The sequence below is a fragment of the Colossoma macropomum genome, unplaced genomic scaffold (genome assembly GCF_904425465.1).
Source record: "Colossoma macropomum unplaced genomic scaffold, Colossoma_macropomum, whole genome shotgun sequence".
Classification (NCBI taxonomy): domain Eukaryota; kingdom Metazoa; phylum Chordata; class Actinopteri; order Characiformes; family Serrasalmidae; genus Colossoma; species Colossoma macropomum.
In genome coordinates, this window is record NW_023494799.1 from 4,136,300 (window position 1) to 4,163,020 (window position 26,721).

Sequence of the window (26,721 nt, forward strand, 5' to 3'; positions counted from 1 at the left end):
TCACAAAAACAGTGACTTCAAAATTTTGCCATTACATTTCCACGTGTGGACTGAGGTTCCTCGTTATGATTTGAAACTAAACACTGAAACCATTTGCATACTGGAAAAATAACTTCTTGTCAGGAATATTCAGTTTTCTACGGAGCCCTGCTGGTGACATCCTGTATAATTACAAATAACGCGTGGCCACGACTTAGTCAGGCTTGAGAATGAGATGATTAAGTCGTGGCCACGACTTAGTAAAGCGTGGGAACGAGATCCTAATGCATGGCCACGACTTCGTAAGCCTTACTAAGATCTTACTAAGTCATGGCCATGCGTTAGGATCTCGTTCCCACGCATTAATAAAGTGTGGCCACGCATTATTTTTATTCATACAGGATGTGTTTTCCATGATACAAGCCCTTTAATTTGAGTTGCCTTCTCACAGTCTGTATTGGAAAAATACATAAATGAATTGTGCACTCATAAAAATGGTTCTTTAGTAACAGGAACAGTTCTGTTTAGAACCATGAGTTCTATATAGAACCATTTCATGCTTAAATCTTCTTTACATGGTGAAATGGTTCTTCAGATTGATGCAGAATGTGATGTATATAGACCTTTTTTGAGAAAAATCGTTCTGTGTAGCACCAGAAAGGGTTCTTCTGTTGTTACAAGCCTGCCAAGCTTCTCCATCAACCTGAAGAACCAATTAAGCATGCAAATATATATATAGAAAAATAGAACCCTTCCTTTGAAGAACCATCTTTTTAGGTACATAAACAAAACAGACTGCTATTCATCAATATGGGGGGGGGGGGTCGTCAATATGAGTGGGCATACTGAGGTACAGTTGTCTGAGTTTGAACAGTGTCCTAAGGGGGGCTCCATATAAGGTATGTGATTACAGCATTCCTGCTGAAGCCCCCCCCCCTCCCCTACCGCGTGTCGTTCCTCCAATAGCCGCTAGATGGCGCCTAAGCGCGGCGCCGTTTTTCCCAGGCAGAAAGCTGAGTCACATCTAAAACCAAAAAATAAAGAGACACACACGGACGCGTGTGAGTGAGTGTGTGTGAGTGTGTGTACATGCCAGACAGTCTCTGACCGCCGCTGACCATGTTGACGATCACGCTGAAAACTCTCCAGCAGCAAACCTTTAAGATCCAGATCGACGAGGAGCTAACGGTAAGTGGCCGAGGGGAGAGAGAGGGCAGGCGGGCAGAGAGGCGGCCTCGGCCCCGGGGGGCAAAACGCTCATCCGCCGAGGGTGGAAAGTAGGGGTAGCACCCTGTCCCACCTCCACACACGCTGTATTCACATGCTATTCTGGTAGCAGCAGGCTAAAGGCCAGGCTTCGAGCTGTTAATAGCCACCAACTTTTCGCCTCAGAATGACGATGCACTTATTGGACACATGACCAAGGGGCTGAAGTTGAATTCTCCGGTCCACCTTAAATGGTGCAGCAGTTCCATTCTGGCGCCTGGAGCGCCAGTGTGGAACTGCTGCGCCATTTAAGGTGGAACGGAGAATTCGAATAACAAGCCAACTTCTGCCAAGACACATGACCAGATCTGATCTGGACTGAACTTAGAACTACACAGTAAAGCTGTATTATTATTTTTTCTCCAAAATATGCATAAATATTAGCAAGTTTTCCATAATTTTGACTTAGTATCTCATGAGTATGACTTATTTTTTATAATTAAGATATTTCTCATCATTTCTCACAATTTTTTTCAAATAATTAATATGAAAGTAAGTAATTATTATTACATATTTAGTCATAATTATGAGAAACTTTCTCATTATGAGACAGTAGGTCATTATTATAGGTATTAATTATGTAATATAATAACATCATTCTGAGATAGCAAGTCGTAATTATGTGAAAGTAAGTCATGATTATGTTACATAATATCATTATGAGATTGCAAGTAAGTCATAATTATGAGATACCAAGTCACAATTATAAGATACAAAGTCATAACAGTGAGATATATCATTATTATGAGATAGCAAGGCATAATTATGAGATACTAGTCATGGTTATGGAAAAGTTTCTCATTATTATGACTTACTAAATGGCTATATATTTCTATCCAGTGGTGGAAACTTCTTCCATATGCCACTGATGAATAGTCTGATATGTGTATATAACAGTTGAAAAAAGTAATAAATACTAAAAGTAATTAAAAGTAATAAATAATAAATAAATAGATAAATAAGCCTCTCATTTGTGTATGAAGTAGCCTGATCCGACTTGCTGTTTAGAAAGCGTAGCTATGTGTTATTGGTGAAAATGTGGATTAAATATAAGGAACATGAACAAACACAACAATTCTCTTTAGGTAAATAATGCATTGAATATAGTTTGACTATGAAAAGCCTCTTGCAAAGCATTTTTAAAGGGGAATTGCAATGAGGTTGCTTTTTTTAGGTTGTAAACAGATGTAAAGTCAGACAGAGTGGTTTGGAGTGTAGAGAAACTCTGATATCTTTACAGTGGTGCTGATAGGAACCAGAGCCATGTTATTTACTATCCACACCTGCCAGACAACCTGCAAGCATCTTCTGAATTTGTATTTGCATATTAATAATGGTAAAATAGTGGTAAAGTTTTTTTGGGGACTATTTGCCCTTAGAACACCCTGCTTCTCTGCCTCAAGTGTATTAATCTTATCTCAGAACTATAATAAAACAACGGCTCAGCCATCAGGCAGCGTATTTGTATCCATTTTAATGTAATAACTTTCTGTGAAGGAGCTTTAAGAGGCATTAAACTCTTCAGATGTCTGGTTCCCATCTTGATAAGTTTCTCTAGAATGGAGCATCTCCCATCAGACCCTTCTGAATGACCCTTTTATGTTTACATCTTAATCGTTTAATCATGCAGAAATTTTGGGAAGTCTGTGGAATTCCCCTTCCAGCCTGTTGCTGGTATTACCATTGCTAATGTATTTTCATTGCAGGTACGAGCCCTTAAGGAGCAGATTGAAGCTGAAAAGGGCAAGGAGGCGTATCCCATAGCTGGACAGAAGCTAATCTATGCAGGTAGGAGAGCGATTGATTCTTTGTGGCTGTTATTCAGTTATAAGTAACTGTTATTTATTCAAGATTAGTAATTGTGCTTTTACTTCAACTTCAATTCAGTTTCATTCACTTTCCCTTTAGGTAAAATCTTGAACGATGACATACCTCTGAAGGAGTACAAAATAGAGGAGAAAAACTTTGTGGTGGTCATGGTTACCAAGGTAGGTTCCTACTTCCGTTGTTCATTTAAGTAATTACTTCTTTATTTGGAGCTTTAGTATTGTGTCCTGTTTTGACCAGTACACTGAATTCACACCAGAGCTGACTCAGCACATAAGCGACCATGCGCCCAAACCACAATGTCCCCGGCTCAGCTCAGTCGTGTAAACGCTTCAGGCAGGAATATAAGCTCTTTTTCTCCTTTTCTAATTAAACAGTTTCATAGCAGGTTTAAAACCTGACAGCATCAACAGCAGATATTTTAATTGCGTTGAAATCAGAATGAGTTTTTTATTGCAGCCCCATCATAAGAGTAGAAGAGCAGAAGCTGCTGTGCAACTACTAGATATAAGAAATCATACCACTTTAATAAAATAGGATTTTAATTATAGTTTACAGTGCTAGGAACTGGTGCGCCATTTAAGGTGGAACGGAGAATTCGAATAACAAGCCAACTTCTGCCAAGACACATGACCAGATCTGATCTGGACTGAACTTAGAACTACACAGTAAAGCTGTATTATTATTTTTTCTCCAAAATATGCATAAATATTAGCAAGTTTTCCATAATTTTGACTTAGTATCTCATGAGTATGACTTATTTTTTATAATTAAGATATTTCTCATCATCGTTCAAAATCTTGAACGATGACATACCTCTGAAGGAGTACAAAATAGAGGAGAAAAACTTTGTGGTGGTCATGGTTACCAAGGTAGGTTCCTACTTCTGTTGTTCATTTAAGTAATTACTTCTTTATTTGGAGCTTTAGTATTGTGTCCTGTTTTGACCAGTACACTGAATTCACACCAGAGCTGACTCGGCACATAAGCGACCATGCGCCCAAACCACAATGTCTCCGGCTCAGCTCAGTCGTGTAAACGCTTCAGGCAGGAATATAAGCTCTTTTTCTCCTTTTCTAATTAAACAGTTTCATAGCAGGTTTAAAACCTGACAGCATCAACAGCAGATATTTTAATTGCGTTGAAATCAGAATGAGTTTTTTATTGCAGCCCCATCATAAGAGTAGAAGAGCAGAAGCTGCTGTGCAACTACTAGATATAAGAAATCATACCACTTTAATAAAATAGGATTTTAATTATAGTTTACAGTGCTAGGAAAGTGTAAGTTTATTTTGACTCAGAAGCACATTGAGGATGACCGTCATTTACAAGTTAATCAGGGATTACAAAGTTAAAAATTGAACGTTATTAACTAAAACAACAAGCTAACAAAACTAAATGGACAAAATAATCATGAAAATAAAATGAATAAAAGCTCACATAAGAAATAGAGATAAAATAGCAATAAAATATGCAATGAAAACAAAGGATGAAGTAAATAAAGGAACCTATTAAGATAACAGACATAAGATAAAAAGAAATAAAATAATAAAACTAAACTGAACAGTAAAAGTACTAATCCAGTAAAAAACAGACGAGTGGAGCTGGTTAGAGATTAAAAGTTGAAATGATTGAGCAGAACTTCAGGGTTTTCTGTAATGTATTCCAGTTCGCTGGTGCAGTGCAGCTAAAAGCAGATTTCCCCAGCTCAGTAAAAACTCTAGGAACCTGACAGGTGGTCCAGTCACTGGAGCGAGCCTGAGAAATACCATTATTTATAAAAATACCATTATTTGACTGTAGGGTTTACGCTTCATACAGTGCACGCAAGTGAAAAACTAGTTTCAGCGCATCAAAATGTGACAGGTTTGAAGGGCTTGTATATTGACACACGTCTGCAGCATATTTTAACACAGAGGTCACTAAAACTAGAGTCATTAGTACTACGTAATCTAGAGTACTGAGCTGCAATGTGGTCAAATGCAGCAAAGAAACATTTGATGAAACTGCAAATACAAAATAAGGCAGCAAGAATTACATTACAATGGTTAAGTGTAGAAGACAGGAGGAAGATGATCCTTGCTGGACTTAAAAATACCTATGAACACAAATATCCAGTAGATCTTTATGATCAAAGGTAGAGAAACTAATACGACAAGATATATGACAAAAAACATTTCAGATTACCTGCATTATTAACTACATGTGTCGAACAGCAATTTATAGAGCTACAAAGGAGTGGAATTCCTTATGGCAAGATATTCTGAAATACATTCGAGTGTTTGGAGTGTATTTCAGCATCGACTGCAGTGTGTTTGAAATTTTGAGATGCATTTCAAATATGTAAAAATAGATGTCCATATATTTTTTTCCATATGAGTCTGATCTGAATTCAATGTGCAAGTTGTATACAGTCTTGTTTTGCAGCATCCTTTCATATATATGTAAATAATAAATTATAAATATTAAAGATTTAGGCATCTGAGAACATTATATTCTAAAAGCCAGTCAGAAGTCAGAAAAACACTAATATTCTCACTGCTTAAAATCGAGGATAAAATATTTTTTTAAAAAATCACGTATGACCTGTTTCATTGATTGTTATTATTATTATTATTTTGTAATGTGTAGTACATCTACTGGACCCCAGGAAGAATAGCGGCTATTGTGATAGCAGCCAAAGGGGATCCTAAAAAATAAACGAATTGTAACGTGACCGAATGAGTCAGACGCTCGCGGAGAAAAAGGGAAGAAAAGGCTTTACTGTTTGAGTCGTGGTCCACAATCGTTGTGAGAAAACAGGCACAGGACAAACATAACACCAGGCGAAAACAGTCCAAAGGGGTCAGGCAAAAAGGGGCAAAGTCAAAAATACAGCAAAGCAGTCAGAATCAGGAAATCACAATACAGAAATAAACAGCAGCTCTTCAAAAGACACAACACCTCACAACAAACTAGACTGAAAGCCTGACACAAACTGTACGGCAACAGGTGAAACAGATTAATATTCTGGAGACAGAGAGCGGTGATTGGAGGGTCAGGAGTCACGTGATCCCCCAGAGGACTCTGGGAGATGGAGTCCTTGGAGGCCTCAGAGCCAGAGGGAAGCGTGACACAAATAAACAGACATAAGATGCATGTCCTGGACTAAAACTTTGGACAAGCGTCTAAAAGACACTTCAGAAACACGTCCAACAGGAATTGGCATTTATCGCTCAACACCTCTATTAAAAAAGACGAATTTTAATCTTTTCAACTTAATATCATCCCTGTGCTCTTTGAAAGACAGCTATGAAGGGAAAAAAAAACAAATAACACCCTTATTCAGTCTTTTTGTAATGACCTGGGGGTGGGGTCACTCTGTGCAGCCATGGCTGTAGCAGAGCACAGTTTATAGAGACTCTACATGTTTTTTTAAGCTTGTTTACACCAAAAGAGCAGAGACAGTCACAAAGTCATGATCATGTGCCAGCCAAGTGTGGCATTACACAGCAATGTGTAAAGCAGAAACCCACTAAGAGAGGGCTCACTTCTGCTAGCCTGGTCATAGAGACTTGCCTGTAAACTTAGCATGAAGCTAACAGAGGTGAATTTTGGCATTTTGTAGCAGTTTAATCTCTCTAGTTTAATCGCAGCCATTTGAAGCTCATAACAGAATTTTAAGCTGTTCTTTACAGTTTGGGTGTTGACTCTTTCAGTAAAGATTTAAAGCCTGTCTCTGAGTAGTACAGCCGCCTGTTAGCTTAGCTAAACGCCACTCTTGCCAAATAATGAGGACAGAAAATGTCCAGGTCACCCTCAGAGAGGTTATGTACATTATATCACTGTCTTTCAGTGTTGTGTCCATCAGAGACGTCCGTATGTGTCTGTGAGTGGTGTGTTTGTTCGAAAGGGGACACTTGCTTGAAGGATCGAGCAGCAAATCCTTAGAGATATATTTTTGTCATTTTTGGACATCAGAACAAACTGAGAAAGACTTGAACCTGATTGAAGTCTTATTTATTTGTAATTTATTATGCAACTTCATAATTGTGATTATGCAGTGCAGAGCACCTAGGAACCACCTGGGATGCTTTAGCAACCTCCTAGCAACACCTTAGCAACCACTTGGAATAACATAGCAACACCCTAGCAATCACCTGAAATACCACAGCAACCACCTAGCAACACCCTAGCAACCATCTGGGATACCACAGTAACTGGCTAGCAACACTTTAGCAACCACCTGGGATACCAGCGCAACCACCTAGCAAAATCCTTGCAACCACCTGAAATGCAACAGCTACTACCTAGCAACACGCTATCAACCCCTAGCAACATCTTAGCAACCACCTGGGATACCACAGCAGCACCCTAGCAACCACCTGGAACTGCTTAAGCTGTGCAACCACTCTGCATTTTTTTCAGGAAACTGTTCTAGTTAACCATGTAATTATGTGATTACATGTAAATAATATAGCAGAATGACAACAATAACACTGAACGTTTGAGGGTTAAACATTGTAAAGGGTGTCATTATAACACCCTGCTGACTGGATTGTGTGTCTTTATTAAACGACTGTATTTTCTCTCTCCACAGCCGAAACCAGCTGCACCTCCACAGCCTCCCGCTGCTCCTCCTGTGGTTGCTATTCCTCTGCCCGATCTCTCACCTCAGATTCTCTCCACACCTGCTCCACCTCCTCCTGCCCCAGCAGCCCCTGCCCCTGCCCCCGTACCCTCCCCCACAGCCACACCGACCCCAACACCTGCCCCTGCCCCCACAGCCACACCCATCCCAACACCAGCCCCTGCCCCTGCCCCCATCCCAGCACCTACATCCACACCCACAAACACACCCGCCTCCGTCCCTGTAGAAGCAGCACTGTCAGTAGAACCTCCTGCTCCGGCCGCCACAGCGACCCCTGCTGCCCCGCCTGTTCCGGCAGAGCCAGCAGAGACAGTGAGTGCGAATCTAGAGCCTGCCCCAGCGGAGCAGCCCCAACCAGCCCAGCCGCAAACAGCCCAACCAGAGGAGCCCCGGACGGCCCAACCACAAACAGCCCCGCTAGAGCAGCCTTCCATCCCTGCTGCCGCCCTCTCAGCTGCCAGGTATGGAGTCATGATTTGGTCTATGCCAGGGGTCGAGAACAGAGCCGCATGCCGCTCTTTTACTGCCCTGTTGAGTCTCCACAGCACAATGACATTTTTAGGTAAAAATAAAATAAAATGCAATAAAATAAAGCTCTGCTGATCATTTTAACACAGTTTTAACAATAAATGGTCTTAAACGCTGGAGTTAATGTAGAACGGCTTATTCACCCTTTAACCCTGAAGATCAGCATGCAGACTGCTGGTCACCGTAGCAACGCAGACAACATTTTCACCTAGCTAGTAGCTAACGAAAAGGCAAAGAGAAAAATTTTAGACGAAAATAATTTGGAAACAAATGAACTTACTTGCATTTATAAGCACTCTAGCGTTTTTTCTGATACGTTTAATCTGCACAGAGACACTGTCAAACAAAACATTTGCGAAGCTTCTCATTCGCCAGCTACTTGTTCGAATTGTCCCGTTCCACCTTAAATAGTGCTAAATAAAATAGTGCAGCAGTTACTTTTTTGGCGCCTCAGGCACCATTTAAGGTGGAACAGGAAAATCAAACAGTTAGCTGACAAACGAGAAGCCTCATAAAAATCGTCTTTGAGGAAAAGTTTCCTGCCAGAGATCCAAGAAAAGCAGCTATAGCTGAGCTAAAGCCTAACGCAGAGCAAAGTAAATGCGTATTCATATATATATAATATTTTTAACCTTTACTAGCACATCAGCACACACTGAGACATATTTACAGTCAAGATGGTAAAACGTTACTTCAATAAAATGGACATAAAATGTTGTGGCTCCCAAGGTGGTTTGATTTTTGTTGGAAGAACAAAATGGCTCTTCTTGACATTTGGGTTCTGACCCCTGGTCTATGCATAACCAAGAAAACATTCATACATACATAGATACACTTTGTTGTGACATGGTTACAGACTGGCCTGCATTATTTTGTTTACAAACCTGTTTGCATTTGCTGAATCATGTGACCCTCTTCATTCATCAGAAAAGCTTGTCTGGAATGTCTGAGGTTGGCCAGAATGATTACAGCACACAATAAAAGCATCTGCAAATTGCTAGAGCGCTCATTGCGTATTACATCTCAGTAATATCAGCATATTTCAGTATTGCAATATCTTGGTAATGATTAAAGGGTCCATGTCCTACTTTTTTTTGTATTTTATTTTCCCCTGACGCCCACCTGTGATGTTTATGTGGGTTTATGTAACAACAACAAGCATAGTTCATTTTACATGACCACTGGATTTTTCCTATACAATTAAAGAGGCTGTTTTATTTACTGTTTGTTTATACGTTTTATGGCTGTGCTGAATAGATGGATGTATGTTAATGCATTAGTTTTTGTAACATCATGTAAACAGTGACTTCAAAATGGGCTGTTTTTGCAGCTTAGTTTCCATCTATACACTGTATGAAGAAAAAATCAAACTCTTGTTTCAAAAAAGCGAGGAAAATTAGTTTTTCTGTGACATGGGACCTTTAACAAATGATATATTGTGCAGCTAAAGTTTACAGGCTACAGCACAGCTCATTGTTTTTCTTATTCATAATCTCTTCAAGATCTCAATCAGGAAGGTTTAAGAGCAGGAAAGTCCTTTAGCCGTGCAGTATTTCTGTGGCCTTTGAGGAATAGGGTTGGGGACCCCTGCTACTGGTGGTCTCTCAGTGTAAAAGTATTCCTGCAACTTACGCTTTTCACTTGACCTCCCTTGTTTTTCTGACATGTTTAAAATACTACCTCAGACATCAAACCTGTGTTTCTAGGTCTGAAATCTCTTGCTCACGCAGTTAATAACCGATTGATTCCTTTGTAGAAGATCCGCTTGAACTTTATTCTTTTGAAGAAATAATTACACCCTCTGAAGCCAAACAGAGCAAAATTAATTTTCCACGTTCTGGCCTGTGGGCTAACAACAACTAGAGCACAAGAACAAAGACTAAGAGGGTAAATAATAATTAAAAGAAAACAAACACTTGAAATGCAAACTTGGCATTGAAGAGCAAAAGCTTTCCACGCTGAGAATCTGCTAATCCAGAGATTTGGGAGACTGAAGCGGAAGCTTTTAAACCTCGGAGGAGAACAGTGTGATTTGAAAAAATGGAAAGTGTGTTGACTCACATCTGTTCTGCCTGAAGCATAGTAAAATAAGCTTTGAATTGCATGTTATTTGGTTCCAGTGTGCTAAATGAGATTTCTTTTTATTCCTACTCTAGCATGATGGAGGAGCTGGGTCTTCTAGAGGAAGCAGCATCGATACTGGGTAAATGATTTATTTCTGCAGTTTTAGAATGACTAAGGCTTCGTTCACACGGCAGGTAAAAGTGGCCCAAATCAGATTTTCTGACCAAATCTAATTTTTTGTTTGGCTGTTTACAATATCTTTTAAAAGTGATCTGTATGTGACATCAGGCTGAACAGATCAGCTCCTAAACTGACCCACAGGCGCAAAAGATCAGAGCGTCACGCTGCTTCACGGCTCATCCAGAGGTAAACAGTCACGACCGCCAACGAACGCCAGTCACTCCCAGAGGATAAGCTTCATCTTCACCAGCATCACAGGAGCCATCATGAGGCTTCACTGACTGACAGCTGGACTCATCACCCAGAATGTGTTCAGCTCACCGTAAAAAAAGGGCGCGGTCACTTCTTTGGTTTGTGTCCTCGGATTCTTTAAACTTTGCTTTCAGACTTTTAACTGTTCTTTTACGCTGCAGCCTCGTTCTCTTACGGCCGCGTTCGGACATTTCTTTCAAAATCTTTTCAAACACAAAGCGGTTGTGATGAGTGTTTCTAATTTTTGTACAGAAACATCAGCCTAAATGTTTATAAGGTCTCAGCAGTGTGAAATGATGACGAATGTCGAGTTGGATTGATGTAAAAGTCGCATGAATTCCGATCTGGCTGTTCAGCCTGAGTCGCATTGCCGCAGATCTGATACAGATCAGATTCCAGTACCACATATGAAACTGAAAACGTCAGATTCAGTGTGTTTATCTGTCCACACTGACACACAGACACACATCTGTGTCACATACGGAGAAAAAGATCAGATTTGGGCCACTTTTACCTGCTGAGTGAACAAAGCCTGAGAGTTGAAGAAGATTTGTCTCACTGTTTTTGGGTCCTGTTGCTTAGTGACAGGACAGGCATATGAGAATTTGGTGACGGAGATCATGTCCATGGGATACGAGAGAGAGCAGGTCATCGCCGCTTTGAGAGCAAGCTACAACAATCCTGACCGGGCAGTGGAATACCTCCTCATGGTGAGAGAAACACCGGATGCAGCATAAGAGAAATGCTCACTTGAGTGATGGCAGTTCATAACCCTTTAAACTGCAGGCTTATTCAGTTACTAATCTTAAAGGAATAATTTAGTGAAAAGTCAAATTTATACAATTTTCCACTCATGCAGTCAAGTAGCCAAGACATGTTCGGTGTCTGAATTTTGCTTCTTTAGTTTAGAGGTGGAGCTGCAAAGCTAACATTGCTAACTAACACTAGAACTCAGTAGTCACCAGAATAGCCCAAATAGTTCATGCAAAAAACGTCTCCAAAACGTCTCTCAACCTGATCAAACTGCATCCAGGTCTTCATTAAGGTCAGTTTGACTTGTAAATGATATAAATTGACAAAGCGTGAGCCATTTTAGACAATACCAGGGCTGGTATTCACAAAACAGTTGTAAATTAGAGGACTTATGTCTTAGATCTGTTGTCTAAAGTGGCTGCCCACAGGGTTCAGCTGCACGCTGACGTTTATAGCTCACAGTAAGTCACACTGTGTCCTAAACCAAGTCTGTGTCACTTTGGTGAAGATCTATACGTGCTTTGAGAGAAGTTTTGGTGATGACTTGTCGCTCCAGCACTAAACCAAAAAAGCAAAATTTGGACACCAAACATGTCTTGGCCGATTGACTCCATCTGGGTTGAGTGGAAAATATTTAAAATTTTATTTTTGCTAAACAATTCCTTTAAGTACGGAGCCCTGCTGGTGAGATCTTGTGGGAATGAGATCCTAATGCGTGGCCACGACTTAGTAAGACGTGGGAATGAGATAATTAAGTTGTGGCCATGACTTAGTAAGGCATGGGAACAAGGTCATGCCTTGCTGAGTTGTGGCCACGTGTTAGGATCTCATTCTCATGCCTTACTACATTGTAGCCACACATTAAGATCTTGTTCCCACGCCTTACTAAATCGTGGCCACGACTTAATTATCTTGTTTACATGCATTAAATCGTCATCAAGAATTTTTTTTATTTATACAGGATGTCACCAGAGGGGCTCTGTACTTAAGAGAGTGAGAAACTGAACTATGGACCCTCATAAAGACCCTTAGAGTTCGAGATTCCTCATTTCAGGCTTTACAGGGCGACTCGCAGCAGCGCATGCTCACCATATTTTAGCCTATGCATGAAACTGTGCATGCTTTATTGAATATTGTTATGATTGAAACACTGCATTCAGATCAATTCATCACAGTTGATCTTTGCATTTAGCGTTTAGAAATAAGGCAGTAATTACCAAAACAATGTGTGCTCTTCCAGGGTATTCCTGCTGAATTAGAGCAGCCTCCACAGGAGATAGTACGACCAACCCCAGCGGTCAACCCTGCCCCTGCTGCCCCTGCACCCGCCCCTGCCACTGCGCCTGCCCCTGTCCCTGCCCCTGCCCCTGCCCCTGCCCCTGCTCCACAAACAGAGAGACCTCAGCCTCCAGCAGCTGCCATGGGTGAGTCTCCAGCATTATCCCTGTTACAGTGTCACTCATGAATACGATCCTGATATATATATAAAACTAGATTGCTGACGGCGTCACTATATACACAGCGTAGTGAAGCCACTTGGCCATTTGGCTCCTTGCGCTGTAAATTATCTATGGATGCAATGTCAACATTCCCAAAAAGTGCAGAGGTGTACTGCTTTTTCCTGCAACAATATCCAATTTATGGTCCATGTCAGGACACTTCATATGTAAGTATCTGTGTAAAAGTTTTATTTATATTATTAAGACTAACATAACCTAATCATATAACCATTTTAACCTAATTTTGTATTATCTTGTAACTTGTAATTTGGGTTTGAACAGAGCGTACAACCTAGAGAGTGAATGAAGGAATGCACATAACTTCTGTTTGCAGATAAAAATTATTATGAAGTAAAATGCCTGATACCATCTTAAGCACGCCCTGTGTAGTAATATGGTTTAGTTTAACTAGCTCTCAGCTGACCGGCTTAGCAGATTGCTCAGATAGCAGACTAAGAGGCTCCTTCAGTAATATCTAGAAAGCAATGTTACATGTATGTCTTACCAGCTTTAAATGTTATGTAAAGCTGCTGTAAGTAATATTAAATCCAGTGTGAAGCGTTAGCACACTTCAGCTTCACATAATATAGTGATTCCCATAGAGGTAGTAGAAATAACAGTAGAAATCAACTACAGCAAAGACTTTAAAAAAAAATGTATGGATGTGTATCTTAATAAAAAAGATCTTGAAAAATCAGCAAAAATGAATGCAAGTCTATGGGGAACACTTTGTTCTGGGGAGCATGCACTGCTGAAGCAGTAGCTTCAGTCATGCGCCCTCTAGGGGCAGTCTAGATATTAATATCTATGGCCAAAACGCATCAATATAGTCTGGCTGCAGACATGCACTCTCTGCCACAATGGCAGAAGCAGCCCAACGGCACGGTAACATTTGGCTGCTGCTGCTTAGCGACATCATCACTTAATCCATTTTTTCGTTCCTAACACAGCTGGAGAACTCTATTTAATGTACATCCCTGTTGAAAAAAGGCATAGAACCCATTAAAAGTGTCTGTTGGTTCCTGGTGGTTTTCAGTGGTCGCTAATGGTCTTCTGTGTTTTCCTGATGGGTTGATATCACAGTGTAAAGGATTCTGCTCATTTAATCAGGTGTTTTGGGACTGATTCCGCATACATTTGATCGTGTCCTAATGGCCGTCATCAAGCCAATTCCCGTTAGGAAGCGAAACCATCAGGTTTTATTCCTAACGGCCCTGCAAACACAGTAACGTTATGACAACGAACTGTTTTGGTGCCACAGCGTCGTCTGCTTGGTGCTCTCTTTATCGTCACGCTGAAATGTAATTCCTCAGAAAGTTATGACAGTGTTGTCTGACAACTTTCTTAGAGGTTGTGACAACGTTGATGAGACAGCAAAAGTAATCAGTGCCACGTTGACTGTATGTTGTCACAGCTTCCTAGAATCCTTAATAAGTTCTATTTAATCAATATTGCAATGAACCCGACATTATGTCTCATCATCGTGGTAGGTTTTAATTAGAAAGTTTCCGTATTTAATTACCTTATTATCAGTACGGCAACGTTAATATACATTCAGTGTAGCTCTTGTGGCCCAGCAGTACGTTTCGCTGTTTTTCCTCATAAAACTGACAAAAACACTGTCGTGGCAGAGCAGCACTGACGTCATCGATAGGCTGGCTGTGCATGTCAGGCTGAGAGTGCATGTCTGTAGCCAAACCCTTCTCAGACACATAGGGTGGCTTTGTAAACTTTAGCCCATAGCTATGACAGAGTAAAGGCTTTTCAATAAAGTGCCAATCTAAATTCATATTTGCACCTTCTTTAGATGCTTTATAGCGCCTTAGCAGCACTCTCTGCTCTGAGTTTGTTTGGGTAATGATTTTACGCTCGCTCCTGACTTTGGTGCACTGGTGCCGTGTTTGGGCCTGGGCAGACTCCTGTACAGCCCCTCTCTATCCTCTGAACAGGTGCGGCGTCTGCGCCCCCACAGCCCCCACCTGCGTCAGGTAACCCTCTTGAGTTCCTGAGGAACCAGCCGCAGTTCCAGCAGATGCGTCAGATCATCCAGCAAAACCCCGCCCTCCTACCTGCGCTGCTGCAGCAACTGGGCCGAGACAACCCCCAGCTCCTGCAGGTGAACGTCTGAGCTGCTTGTCTTTATCTGTGGCACGATATGTTGTTGTCAATATAGTATTGAAAAACGTTAAACATTTTAAACAGAGTATAGAAAACTGTCCTCGTTTTCTCTCCTGAGAGTCTCTCACTAAAAAACCTGTCAGTGATCAAAACTAGGCATCGGGGTGCAGCCTTTCAAAATAAAGTGGGAGGACGGGTTTATGCTTTAGGGCTTTTCCTTTGTAAAGTAGTTCATAAGTTTTAAGTTTTACAGTTTTTGGGGCTCGAATTGAATGTTGACCTTTAAAATGAAAACCATATCAAGCCTAAAAATATGAGTATCGCTCCACTTTTATTTCCTTCTGGGTAAATTATATTACATCAACACTATTGTTGCCAGAAGTAAACTGATAGACACAACTGTGTTGATGTAATATATCTTATTCAAGTGGAAATGATCCAAACATTTGAATGAAGTCTGTTCAACGCAGCCCTTTTTGAGTGTGCCTGAATTTGCATTGCGCTCAAGGCTGAGTTTTGTCTGCAGCAAATCACGCAGCACCAGGAGCGCTTTGTACAGATGCTGAATGAGCCGCTGGGCGGAGAAGCCGAGGCAGCTCAGGGGCACGGAGCTCCGCAGACCAGCTACATCCAGGTCACCCAGCAGGAGAAGGAGGCCATCGAGAGGGTACGACTGTGTCATCACTTTTAAACGCATCACGTCATTTTGATTGTTGTCATTTTGATTGTTGTCATTTTGCTGTCTATCCGATGTACATTATATGATTATTTTAATTTTTACTAATAGCAATATACTAAAAACATAATTACATAATAAATTACATTTACATTCTGTGTGGACGGGTTCGAGTCTGCACTTTTGATGCATATTAAACACTAAAATCAAAAACATTAGCTTTAACGCCATATGTTAACAGCTTATGTAGTCTAAGTGAATTTAATACACCAGTATTATAGTATTTCATTTTCTGATTAGCACAGACTGATGATGAACCAAAATCAAATGAATTATTTCACATTGTCATCAGAATGAATTATCAGCACTGCAACATACACTGAGCTACAAAGTCTACAAAGCTTCATTTCACCTCAGAAAGTGTCATAACAACCTGATGTCAGAAGTAGATCAGTGTCACCTGACACAGATGTTATGTCAACTTCACATCAAAGCTGGCAAATGAAACCTTTATGATGAATGACTTCTGTTAGGATAAGTGTTTCTAAATGTTTACAGTCGTATGCTCGGGCGCCCCAGGTCAGGTGACGTTTTGTTGACTTTCTAAGTGTAAATAATTAACACACCTACAGAGAACACACTTCTGCACATTTTAATGCACTGTTTATTTTTGCTGGTGTGTGTGTATATATATATATATATATATATATATATATATATTTAGTAGCTGTCCAGAGATAAACAAATATCTCCAAAACAGTAACTTTACAGGAGAAGGCAAAAACACTCTTAGCTTTCAGTGTAAGTTCATGTAAAGAGATTTTATTCCAAGTGATTTTAGAGCATTTCTATTCATTTCTGGTCTATTCATCATGGAATTTTCACACAACGTAAAGGACAGCTGGTGTGTTGAAATGATGGAGACACAACAATAGAGGTACATGCTTTTCTTTGGACAGCAACTATATATATATATATATATATATATATATATATATATATATATATATATATATATATATATATATATATTTCATATTTAAACAATATGTCGAAAATCCCCCAAAAATGCCATATTTAAGTGTGTTTTTTGTACAGGATGTTCAAATCAACAAAACGTAATTTGACCAGGAATGTTCAAAACTCTGCATTCACCTCTGTCAGCTGCCATGAAGGGCTTATATGGGTGTCATGTAGCCTTATGATCACTGCCCTTCATCAAAGTACCGGATTGTATTCAGTCAAAAAAGATGCAGCCGTCTGTGTTTAATGCACTGTATTTAATTCACCGTGTACAGTTAGGAGTCTAGGCACGGCCCTGTCCCAAACTCACAATCGTTTGAGTCAGGTTGACACAACTCAAAAAAGCCGTGCAGCTGGTTTCTTTAAAACTTCTTGACCTTTTGCCTGACTGGGGCTCTGATCAGAAAAGAGCACACATCAGTGCAGTACCATTTACTTTCTTCCTGTGTCTTTGTTTATGTCCTGCAGTTAAAAGCCCTGGGGTTTCCAGAGGGACTGGTCATCCAGGCTTATTTCGCCTGCGAAAAGAACGAGAACCTAGCAGCCAACTTCCTCCTGCAGCAGACCTTCGACGACGAGTGAATGTGTAAATCAGGCTCTGGAATCCTAGAGAGTGACAGAATGGAAGCACTAGTTTGCGTGTAGCGTTTGCGTGCTGGGAGGAGATTTTCAATGTGACTGAGAGTTTTCTGTGCTGTTTAGCATGGAGAGAAAAGCCATGATGTGAATTTTTCTAATATCAGAGATGCTTTTTACTGTCTGTATTAGATTAGTTCACTCTTGGACAGAAGGCCCGTCTGTCTGCTCTGCTGCTGTTCCTGCCGAGTGTGCCGTATGAGTTTGCAGGTTTTTATCTCTGCTGTTTAATTTATTGCAATTAAATCCTGCCAAAAGACTCCTCAGTATCGTCTCTCGTGGTGTTCTTCAGACACGTATGATCGTCCAGCTCATAAGGCAAGATTTCACAGTTTTCACGAATGTCTACCCGCCTTGTACTGTGTGTAATGCACCATATTTTGTCTGGAGTTTTGCTTAAATGGGTCAAATTTTCAAGTTTAACCATTATTACTTCACAACCACAGTGATCTCTAGAGTGGGCTCTGCTGGTTTAAAGACTAGAAACCCCCCCTTTTAATGATGTATCTTGAAGGTGAGGTGAATTTTGAAAAGCTATGAGTGCTTCAGCGCAGAGAGCGGGTGATGTGAACACCACGTCTGTTTTTGTTAGCCTCTATATTAATGGCTGTGCTGGCAGTTTGGATTTCTTTATTGCCGTAGAATGGATGCCGATGGATGTATGACATATTTGGATAATGCATGCTGGGTATTGTAGTGGTTAACAAACGCACAAAAAGGATGAAAAATCTGAGGCTGAGGGGTGCAGTGCTGCAGTAGGGGATATTACATTACATGACAAATAACTTTAAATCCCGGTTGTGGCTTGTAATGCCCCTTCAATGGAAGTAAAAGTTTTGGCACCCATCGTAGAACAATAAGGCTTTGAACCAAAATCACACACACAGTGTCTGATTATTTGGCCTTGCCTTTAAAACATTTTAAGTGAGAGTTGCCATTGGCTGTCTCATTGTGGTATCTTTAATTTGTCCCTTAATCCGTATTCTGGAACAAATTAACAGGGAAAGAATTCTGCATACACTATGATATTAAACTTCATGCACAAGGCTTGACTGATTTCTCTTTCTTGGTAAACCTTTTCCTCCACAAACAATGTTATATGATTAAAGGCATTTCCAAAATATCAGCAAATTATACATATAGCTCCATCTCTTCTTCCACTCTATGATCTTCATTAAAAGGTTTTAAGTATTAAATTACATTTCAGTATTAAGAAGTACAATAATACGTGTCTTAGCTCAGTTTTGAAAAAAGGTACACATGCAAATGCATTAAACTGCATCAAAATGAAACAGATTTTGTACCACAGTATTTAATGTTACACATGCCTTGGTAAAGCAATTACCACAATACCTCCAACACGTTCTACACTCACGTTCAGTTTCTTTCAAATTACAAACAACAACACATTTTAAGTGACGCTTGTGTTTTTGGTGCTGTAGCTTTTGGTTCTGTAGCTTTAGGTAAATGGCTTATTTATTTACATTACAATGCTCAGCCACCACTATATATAACATGAAAAAAGGTCTATTTTTTTATTCATGTTTTTCGTTTGTGTGAATGTTTGGGGGTGAGTTTGTTTTTGAATTTTTAATGCTTTAAATTGCTTCAACAGGAGGACTGAATGGCTTGGAATGGTGGAGATATAAAAGATTCACAGGGCTCTGAATGCTACTGCATGTGTGTGTTTTCAGCTGTCCCAAAGATTTTGAATTTGTTATATATATCTTGTATCTTAAGGGAGTTGTTTTTTTTTTTTTTTAAACGAGTGTTACATGCATCAATAAGAGAAGGCTGGATGAATGGATGTAATGGTTGTATTGTCTCGGCAGTAAATAAATAGCTTGTACAAAGCTTTCGGTTCTGCTTTATTAAAAATTCTGAAGTTGAGATTTAAACAGACGTTGCATGCACTTATACATCAATCAGGCATTACATTATGACCACCTCCTTTGTTTCTACGCTCATTGTCCATTTTATCAGCTCCACTTACTATATAGGTGCACTTTGTAGTTCTACAGTTACAGACTGTAGTCCATCTGTTTCTCTGCATACTTTGTTAGCCCCCTTTTACCCTGTTCTTCAGTGGTCAGGACCCCCATGGACCCTCACAGAGCAGGTACTATTTGGGTGGTGGATCATTCTCAGCACTGCAGTAACACTGATGTGGTGGTGGTGTGTTAGTGTGTGTTGTGCTGGTCTGAGTGGATCAGACACAGCAGTGCTGCTGGAGTTTTTAAACACTGTGTCCACTCACTGTCCACTCTATTAGACACTCCTACCTTGTCAGTCCACCTTGTAGATGTCAGAGACGATAGCTCATCTGCTGCTGCACAGTTTGTGTTGGTCATCCTCTAGTCCTTCATTAGTGGTCACAGGACGCTGTTGGCTGGATATTTTTAGTTGGTGGACTATTCTCAGTCCAGCAGTGACACTGAGGAGTTTAAAAACTCCAGCAGCACTGCTGTGTCTGATCCACTCGTACCAGCACAACACACACTAACACACCACCACCACCACGTCAGTGTTACTGCAGTGCAGAGAATGATCCACCACCCAAATAGTACCTGCTCTGTGAGGGTCCATGGGGGTCCTGACCACTGAAGAACAGGGTAAAAGGGGGCTAGCAAAGTATGCAGAGAAACAGATGGACTACAGTCTGTAACTGTAGAACTACAAAGTGCACCTATATAGTAAGTGGAGCTGATAAAATGGACAATGAGCGTAGAAACAAGGAGGTGGTCATAATGTTATGCCTGATCGGTGGATGTGTCAGATTAAAAGGGAATTTCATAGATTTTGCAAAATGTCTGCATAATTCCACCATTGAGATGTGAACCAAGTGAAATGTTTGATTATAGAGACTCTGATTTGTTTACAGTGGTGGTGATAGGAACCAGGGGTCGCCATGACTACAACACAAATATAGCCATTTTATTTATCCAAAACCACCAGTAAACCTACACGTGTCTTCTGAGTTTTTTCTGTGTAATGTTGATGACGGTAAAATAGTGATAAAAAATAAGTAATAACTTTTTGTAAAGGAGCTTTTAGAGTCATTAAACTCTTCAGATGTCTTGTTCCTGTCACCACCACTGTGAGCAGTTCTGATTCATTTTACATCAAAACGCTCTGAATGTCTTTGCATAAACCTTAACAATTTTATTAGGTAGAAATTTTGAAACATCGGTGCAATTCCCCTTTGAAATTTTACTGGTTCTCTGACACAAGCATTGACAACTGTGCAATGCTTCTAAGAAGTATTCCACACGGATGTATTATAAATGGACAAGTGTTTCTGAAAATTAGGGTCCCACTGCTCTGTTTGCATCTATTTTTAGCCCTTGTTTTTCCCCTGCATGCTGACCCCATTCCCATGTGGTGTCAGTGATAAGCTAGAGGTGGTTATAAATACCACAGAAAGCTGTGGTAGCTCAAGCACTGAGGTCAGTGGAGGGTGGGTGCAGAGAAATGGCTTGTGGACAACAGCGGGTAGAGAGCAACTGCCCAAGTCCAGGGAGTGAGAATGGTTTATTCAGTAAAGCCCAAGATGTTGAGGAAGAGATCCGTGAGAAGATCTGTGAGGAGATCCACAAGGAGACCCGAGAGGACAGGGACACTGCAGTGCCCGACGCCGTCCTCCAGGTGGAGAACGAGTCCTTCTTCATAAACCGTGAAAGACTTGCTCAAATGAGTCCCTATTTCCGAGCACTTTTTTTCGGTGGAGGTCGAGAGAGCAGCAGGAAGCACATTGAAATCAAAGGTGTAAGTCTGGACCATTTCCGCAGCCTCATGCAGTACACTCAAAGCTTCAAATTGCATCTCGACAGGAAGAATGTCTTGGGAATTCTGGAGACAGCCAACTTCCTTCAACTGGAGAAGGCCAGGTTGCTCTGCTGCAAGTTTCTAGAGAGGGAGCTGCACCTCAGCAACTGTTTGGGCATGATGGCCTATGCCTGGCAACTGGGCTGTCTGGAGCTTTATGCTGCTTCAAGGGAAGTGGTCCTCACCCACCTATCAGCTGTAGCTTCTGAGGAGGACTTCCTGCACCTCTCTAAGGAGACCATTGCAGACCTTCTTGCAAGCGATGACCTTTTCGTTCCACAGGAAGACCTAGCCTTTGAGGTTACTTTGCGCTGGGCTACCTATGATCCTAGCCGGGAGGATGACTTCCTGGAGTTGATGGGGCTGGTTAGACCTGAAAGTTTGAGTCTGCCGTACATCACAGATCTCTTAACCAGTATCAAAAGTTCGGACCCTCGTGCCAAACTCATCTGCAAGCTCAACGATCATCTGCCCGCGAGCTGGACTGCGGGCAGGTCTGTTCCCAGGACTCGCTCAAGAGAGATGCTTTTCTTGCTTGGTGGATCACATGAACATGACCAGCAGTCCCTCTATCAGTTCAACCCACGGAGTGGCAGGTGGCAGTCATGCCCACCCTTGCAGAGGAAGTGCCTCACGCAGTATTCTGTGGCAGCAGTAGGTAACAAGCTTCTTACAGAGTATCTAGTATTATAATCCTGGCATGAATCTAACCAACAATCTGTAGATCTGTCTATGGTTTTATCTATGCAGTAGCTATATTGGTCCAGTGGTGCCCAAGCTTGGTCCAGGACCACAGAATCAATCAAGTACTAACATTAGATTGTACATTAGATTGGGTTACATTAGGTTACACTGGATCAGGAAAGTACTTCTGGAACAGGGCTGGACTTCTTAGTATGCACCACTTCAAACTGACCAACGTCATCATCTTCTCCAAGGGGACAGTGTGGTGGTGACTGGCGGCTACTTCCGGGAGGTTCTCTGGTACAGTGTGGACTGGGTACGGATTTACCAGTGTGGCAACGAGCGATGGGTGGACGGCCCAGCTCTGCAGAAGTCCAGACACAGCCATTGCTCGATAGGGCTGGACTTCCAACTCTTCGTGCTGGGAGGCAGCACGGACGAAAGACCTGTGGCTGATGTGGAGAGGTTGGTGTTGGGAGCAGATGACTGGGACAGCGTTAGCCCCCTGGTACGGGCAGTGGAGAGGGCAGCAGCGGTCGCCATGGGCTCCTACATCTATGTGGCTTGTGGTCTGGATGAGAATGGAGAAGTGTACAGTGGCATTCAGAGGTACAAGGCAGAGGTCGATCAATGGGATGTTGTCACTTACTCGCCTTTTCCACGGTAAGAAAACAGAACAAAATATGCCACCAGTACTTCTCAACAGAAGTATAGAGGTATTAATGTGTTACTGGTCATTCTGAAAGCTTGTGGAGTATATATTTAAAGTTTGAGATGTGGTTAGTGCCTGAGATTTCAAAATTTCTCCTTACTCAGTCTTAAAAAATCCATAAGAAAAGGTTCCTAAATGGTTCTTGGCTTGGAGATACGGTTCTAGTCAAAATCTTTAATTGGTATTGGTAAAAACTACCAAAAGTATATAGTTGTACATAGTACCAAAGAAGGTTCTCTGACTTGTAATGATAGTGTTACACATTTTGGCAGTATATAGAACCAAAGAAAAAAACAGGTTCTTCAAATAACCATATACAGCAGGTTTTCCTTCATAGAGAAGAAGCATTTAATCTTGCAAAGAACCATTTATGCATTCAAATGGTTCTTTGAGTGTTCACAATTCTGATTATAACCATTGTCTGTGTCCTTACTAAAGAACCCTTCAAGAACCCCTTTTTTAAGGGGCTAGAAAACCTTCACATTCTGTGAAGGTTCTTTAAACTTTAGGTTCTTTACACCTGCGCATCTCATTTAAAACAGAACAATCCGTTGAAACCTCTAGTTAGTCAGGTTCTCGACCCTGATCCTGGAGTACTCATGTTCTGACCGGGAGTGGGAACCGTTGTTCTATGGAATCGCTCCGAAGAACTCTTTGCACCTTCATTTCTAAAAGTGGTCCTCATACCTTAAATACCAACCAGTTAGGTGTCTACATAGTTACGACTCTTGTATTATGATGGTTATGATGCTTGTCTCCTGTTTCTTTTTATCATCCACCCTCAGTTATGACCTTCTCGCCACTGAGCTCAACGGTGCCCTCTATCTGCTGGGAGGTAAAGCTCTGCGCCTGGACATCGATACTGATGAGTGGACTCTGCTGGAAGAGGACTGTCTGGACAGAAAGTTCTTCACTGGCTGTGCTACTGTGAATGGCCAAATCTACCTGATAAGTGAGAGGAAGATTAACAAAGTCTTGACAAACATGATTCTCTTGGACCCCTACACTGACACGTGTTTAGAAATAGATGATGCAATTCCATGCCCTGTACCCATAAGGGGTTGTGTCGCAGTACGTATGACAGGCAGTTGAACTTCAAGCAAGGAAGATATTGGACTAGATCATTTACTAAAAGTTTGCACACCCCTGGTCGAATTATATATATTTTTGTCGATTTTCTAAGTGAAAATAAGTTACACGTCCTCTACAGAGGTCAAGCTTAATATGGTATTTTTCTGCAAATTTTAGTACACACTTTCTATTTATTTGCTGAGTTTAACCGATATTTTAAATTCAGAAAATAAACAGTAATTGTGCATTAAAAAGTGCAGAAGTGTGTTCTCTGTAGAGGATGATTTATACTTGTTTTAGGTAATTTTATTAAGTAATTATTTATCGAAATAGAAATAAGTTAAATAATCCTAATTTAAGCTTGCAACACATGAGAAATATTAGATTTATTGACTATATTTAAGATAGTTGTACTTGACAAGACACCATTTTTGGAGTGCAAACTGAATTAATAATGGCCTTTTGCTCCTTCCTTTCTTTTCTGTGTTTTTCTATCAGTATAGACATGCATTCTGTTTGTACAATGTACACTATGTTACACTAGAATCAGTGTTTTCAGTACTACGCATAGTATTTCAATGCTACATGTACATTCGGATGCAAAAGTTTACACGCCCCTGGTCAAGTTACGCATTTTGTTGATTTTCTTGGTGTTATAGTGAAGTGAAGACATCTTTTACAGAGAACACACTTCTGCACACTTTAATGCACAATTACTGTTTATTTGCAATTGAACATATTGGGGGAAAAAAATAAAACATTAAATGTGGCCACTGTGCAACAGTACAGAGCCCCTAAGGGACCGTGGTTAAAAAAAAAGTTAATGACATTGCGTTCTCTCACGAATGTTTTGCGTTTCCTCGTAAATAGTTTGTGTTCCCTTGAAAAAAATATGCGTTCCCTCACAAATGTTTTGCATTACGATGCAAACAGTTTGCATTCGCTTGCAAAAGCTGTGCTTTGCTTAAGCTCAGAGATGGAGCAGCTCATTGAATTTTACATTGATCTTGGATTGAAATATAACGACATAGTGTCGCTTCTCAAAATCAAACATGATTCTGCTGTTAGTGACTCAAACTGAGACTGAGGTCGAGTGTCCACAGTAAAGGCTACATTTACAGAGACCTGCAGAGAACAACTGCTGAATAAACTCAGCACAGACTGGCCAAACTGGGAAAACAGCTTTTAACATTAGCTATGCTAAAAACAAAGCTCTAATGTAGGCAATATCGTTTGGCACCTCTGGTCCTACGTTTGCTTGCTGTCTGACGAGCATATATTTTGCGAGGAAATGCAAAACATTTGTGAGGGAACGCAACTTTTTGTTTTTAACTACGGCCCCTTAGAGGCTCCGTACAAAAGTTATGGCACAGTTTAAATTTTATTTTCCCCCAATATGTTGTGACTGTGCTTGCATAAAATGTTCATGACGCTATTACTCTACAACTCACTCATTTGTAGGAAGCTGTAAAAAATGAAGAAAAAATGTTACGTGTGTTCAGAATGATGAGCTGAGCTGTAGATGATTCCATAATAACTGAGAAAGCTGTAGAACAGTGAGAATAAGGTTACAGCCAGAATGCCTTGTATTTGTAAAGTGATCATCAAATCTTGAAGCATTACTCTAAAAAGATAATTACTGTATGTTATTTATCATGTGGCGTTCCCAACATCTTAAAAGGGAATTCCATCGATTTTTCTGAATTTTTTTCATAATTCAGTCATTCATATGTAAAGTCATTCAGAGTGGTTTGGTGTGAAAAGCTCTGCTCTAGAGAAACCAAGTCAGAGTTGTTCACAGTGGAATCAGACGACTGAAGAGTTTAATTCCTATAAAAAAAATGAAACGGTTATGAATATGCTGCCTGATGCCTAAAACATTATGATAGTTTTGAGAGGACTTTGGCCTAAAATGTGTTTTTTAAACCCATACATAGTGAAGGGCTACATGCAGCGCATTATGAGGCAAAGAAAATTATTATTTTTTTAATATTTATTACTATTTCACCATCATCAACATTCCATATAAACGCAGAAGACTCGTGTAGGTTCACTGGTGGTTTTGGATAGTAAATAAAATGTCTATATTTGTGTTGTAGTCATGGCGACCCCTGGTTCCCATCACCACCACTGTAAAGAAATTTAAATCTGTAATGCTACGTTCACATTACAAGCCTCGTTGCTCAAATCCGATTTTTTGCTCAAATCCGATCTCTCTGACAGGATGGTTCACACTCGTTTAGGTAAGTGACTCAAATCTGTCATTAATGTGAACGAACCTGCGTCCTGAAATGACCCACATGAGCTCATCCTACTCAGTAACGTCACGTGAATGAATCACGTTCATCATCAGCACAAACTAACGAGCAGAACGAGCTTCGCTGAGAAGATAATTAACTCTGATCAGCTCTCAGCTTCATTATTAGAGCGAGACGAAGAAGAAAAAGGTGAGATGAGCTGCTTTTCCACCGTTTACAGGCTTTAGTTTCTGTTCGGCGCTGCTGCCATGGTAACGCTGAATGATGGCGCAGCGCAGTGGAAAAAAAGCACATGAATTCCGATCTGAGCATCACATTAAGGTTACATGGCCACGAATCGGATACGTATCCGATCTAGAACCACATATGAAAGTGGCTCAGGTCGGATATGAAAAAATCAGATTTGTGTCCACACGGCTCTGAAAACATCAGATCTGAGTCACATTAGGGCAAAAAATCTGATTTGTGCCACTTCAGCCTGGTAATGTGAACGCAGCCTAAGATTCTCTACAAGTCATTTCACATCAAACGACTCTGAATGGCCTTATTCACATTTCAGAGTTAGGTATTCCCCTTTAAAATGTCTTCTACCTTAAAGTATTTCAGTCTACACTGCAATTATTAATATAACAAGCAATTCCAAACTTTAGTAGTGTAGATACGCCGTATAAATACCAACTTTTTAGATTAAGTAATTTGCATAGGCTCTTTTAAAGAAAACAAACACTAGAATGGATGTT

General features: G+C 40.6%; 2 protein-coding genes across 2 annotated transcripts; both read left to right on the forward strand.

Annotated features, from left to right (window-relative positions):
- Positions 1-962: 962 nt before the first annotated feature.
- On the forward strand, positions 963-17,849 carry rad23ab (RAD23 homolog A, nucleotide excision repair protein b). Its single transcript, XM_036586659.1, has 10 exons — positions 963-1,167; positions 2,952-3,033; positions 3,154-3,233; positions 7,652-8,163; positions 10,387-10,433; positions 11,309-11,436; positions 12,720-12,903; positions 14,928-15,094; positions 15,623-15,763; positions 17,264-17,849. Exons 1-10 carry the CDS (start codon positions 1,099-1,101, stop codon positions 17,375-17,377), a joined length of 1,524 nt encoding a protein of 507 aa, XP_036442552.1. The 5' UTR covers positions 963-1,098; the 3' UTR covers positions 17,378-17,849.
- Positions 17,850-20,791: 2,942 nt separating this feature from the next.
- LOC118819069 (kelch-like protein 23) lies at positions 20,792-23,853 on the forward strand. Its single transcript, XM_036586690.1, has 3 exons — positions 20,792-21,914; positions 22,195-22,603; positions 23,438-23,853. Exons 1-3 carry the CDS (start codon positions 20,903-20,905, stop codon positions 23,742-23,744), a joined length of 1,728 nt encoding a protein of 575 aa, XP_036442583.1. The 5' UTR covers positions 20,792-20,902; the 3' UTR covers positions 23,745-23,853.
- The last annotated feature ends 2,868 nt before the right edge of the window (positions 23,854-26,721 follow it).

Coding starts and splice junctions, on each gene's coding strand:
- rad23ab (XM_036586659.1), top strand. CDS start 1,099: ATGTTGACGATCACGCTGAAAACTCTCCAGCAGCAAACCTTTAAGATC. Junction 15,095..15,622: donor ACAACCCCCAGCTCCTGCAG/GTGAACGTCTGA, acceptor TTTTGTCTGCAG/CAAATCACGCAGCACCAGGA. Junction 15,764..17,263: donor AGAAGGAGGCCATCGAGAGG/GTACGACTGTGT, acceptor TATGTCCTGCAG/TTAAAAGCCCTGGGGTTTCC.
- LOC118819069 (XM_036586690.1), top strand. CDS start 20,903: ATGGCTTGTGGACAACAGCGGGTAGAGAGCAACTGCCCAAGTCCAGGG. Junction 21,915..22,194: donor GTATTCTGTGGCAGCAGTAG/GTAACAAGCTTC, acceptor ATCTTCTCCAAG/GGGACAGTGTGGTGGTGACT. Junction 22,604..23,437: donor ACTTACTCGCCTTTTCCACG/GTAAGAAAACAG, acceptor ATCCACCCTCAG/TTATGACCTTCTCGCCACTG.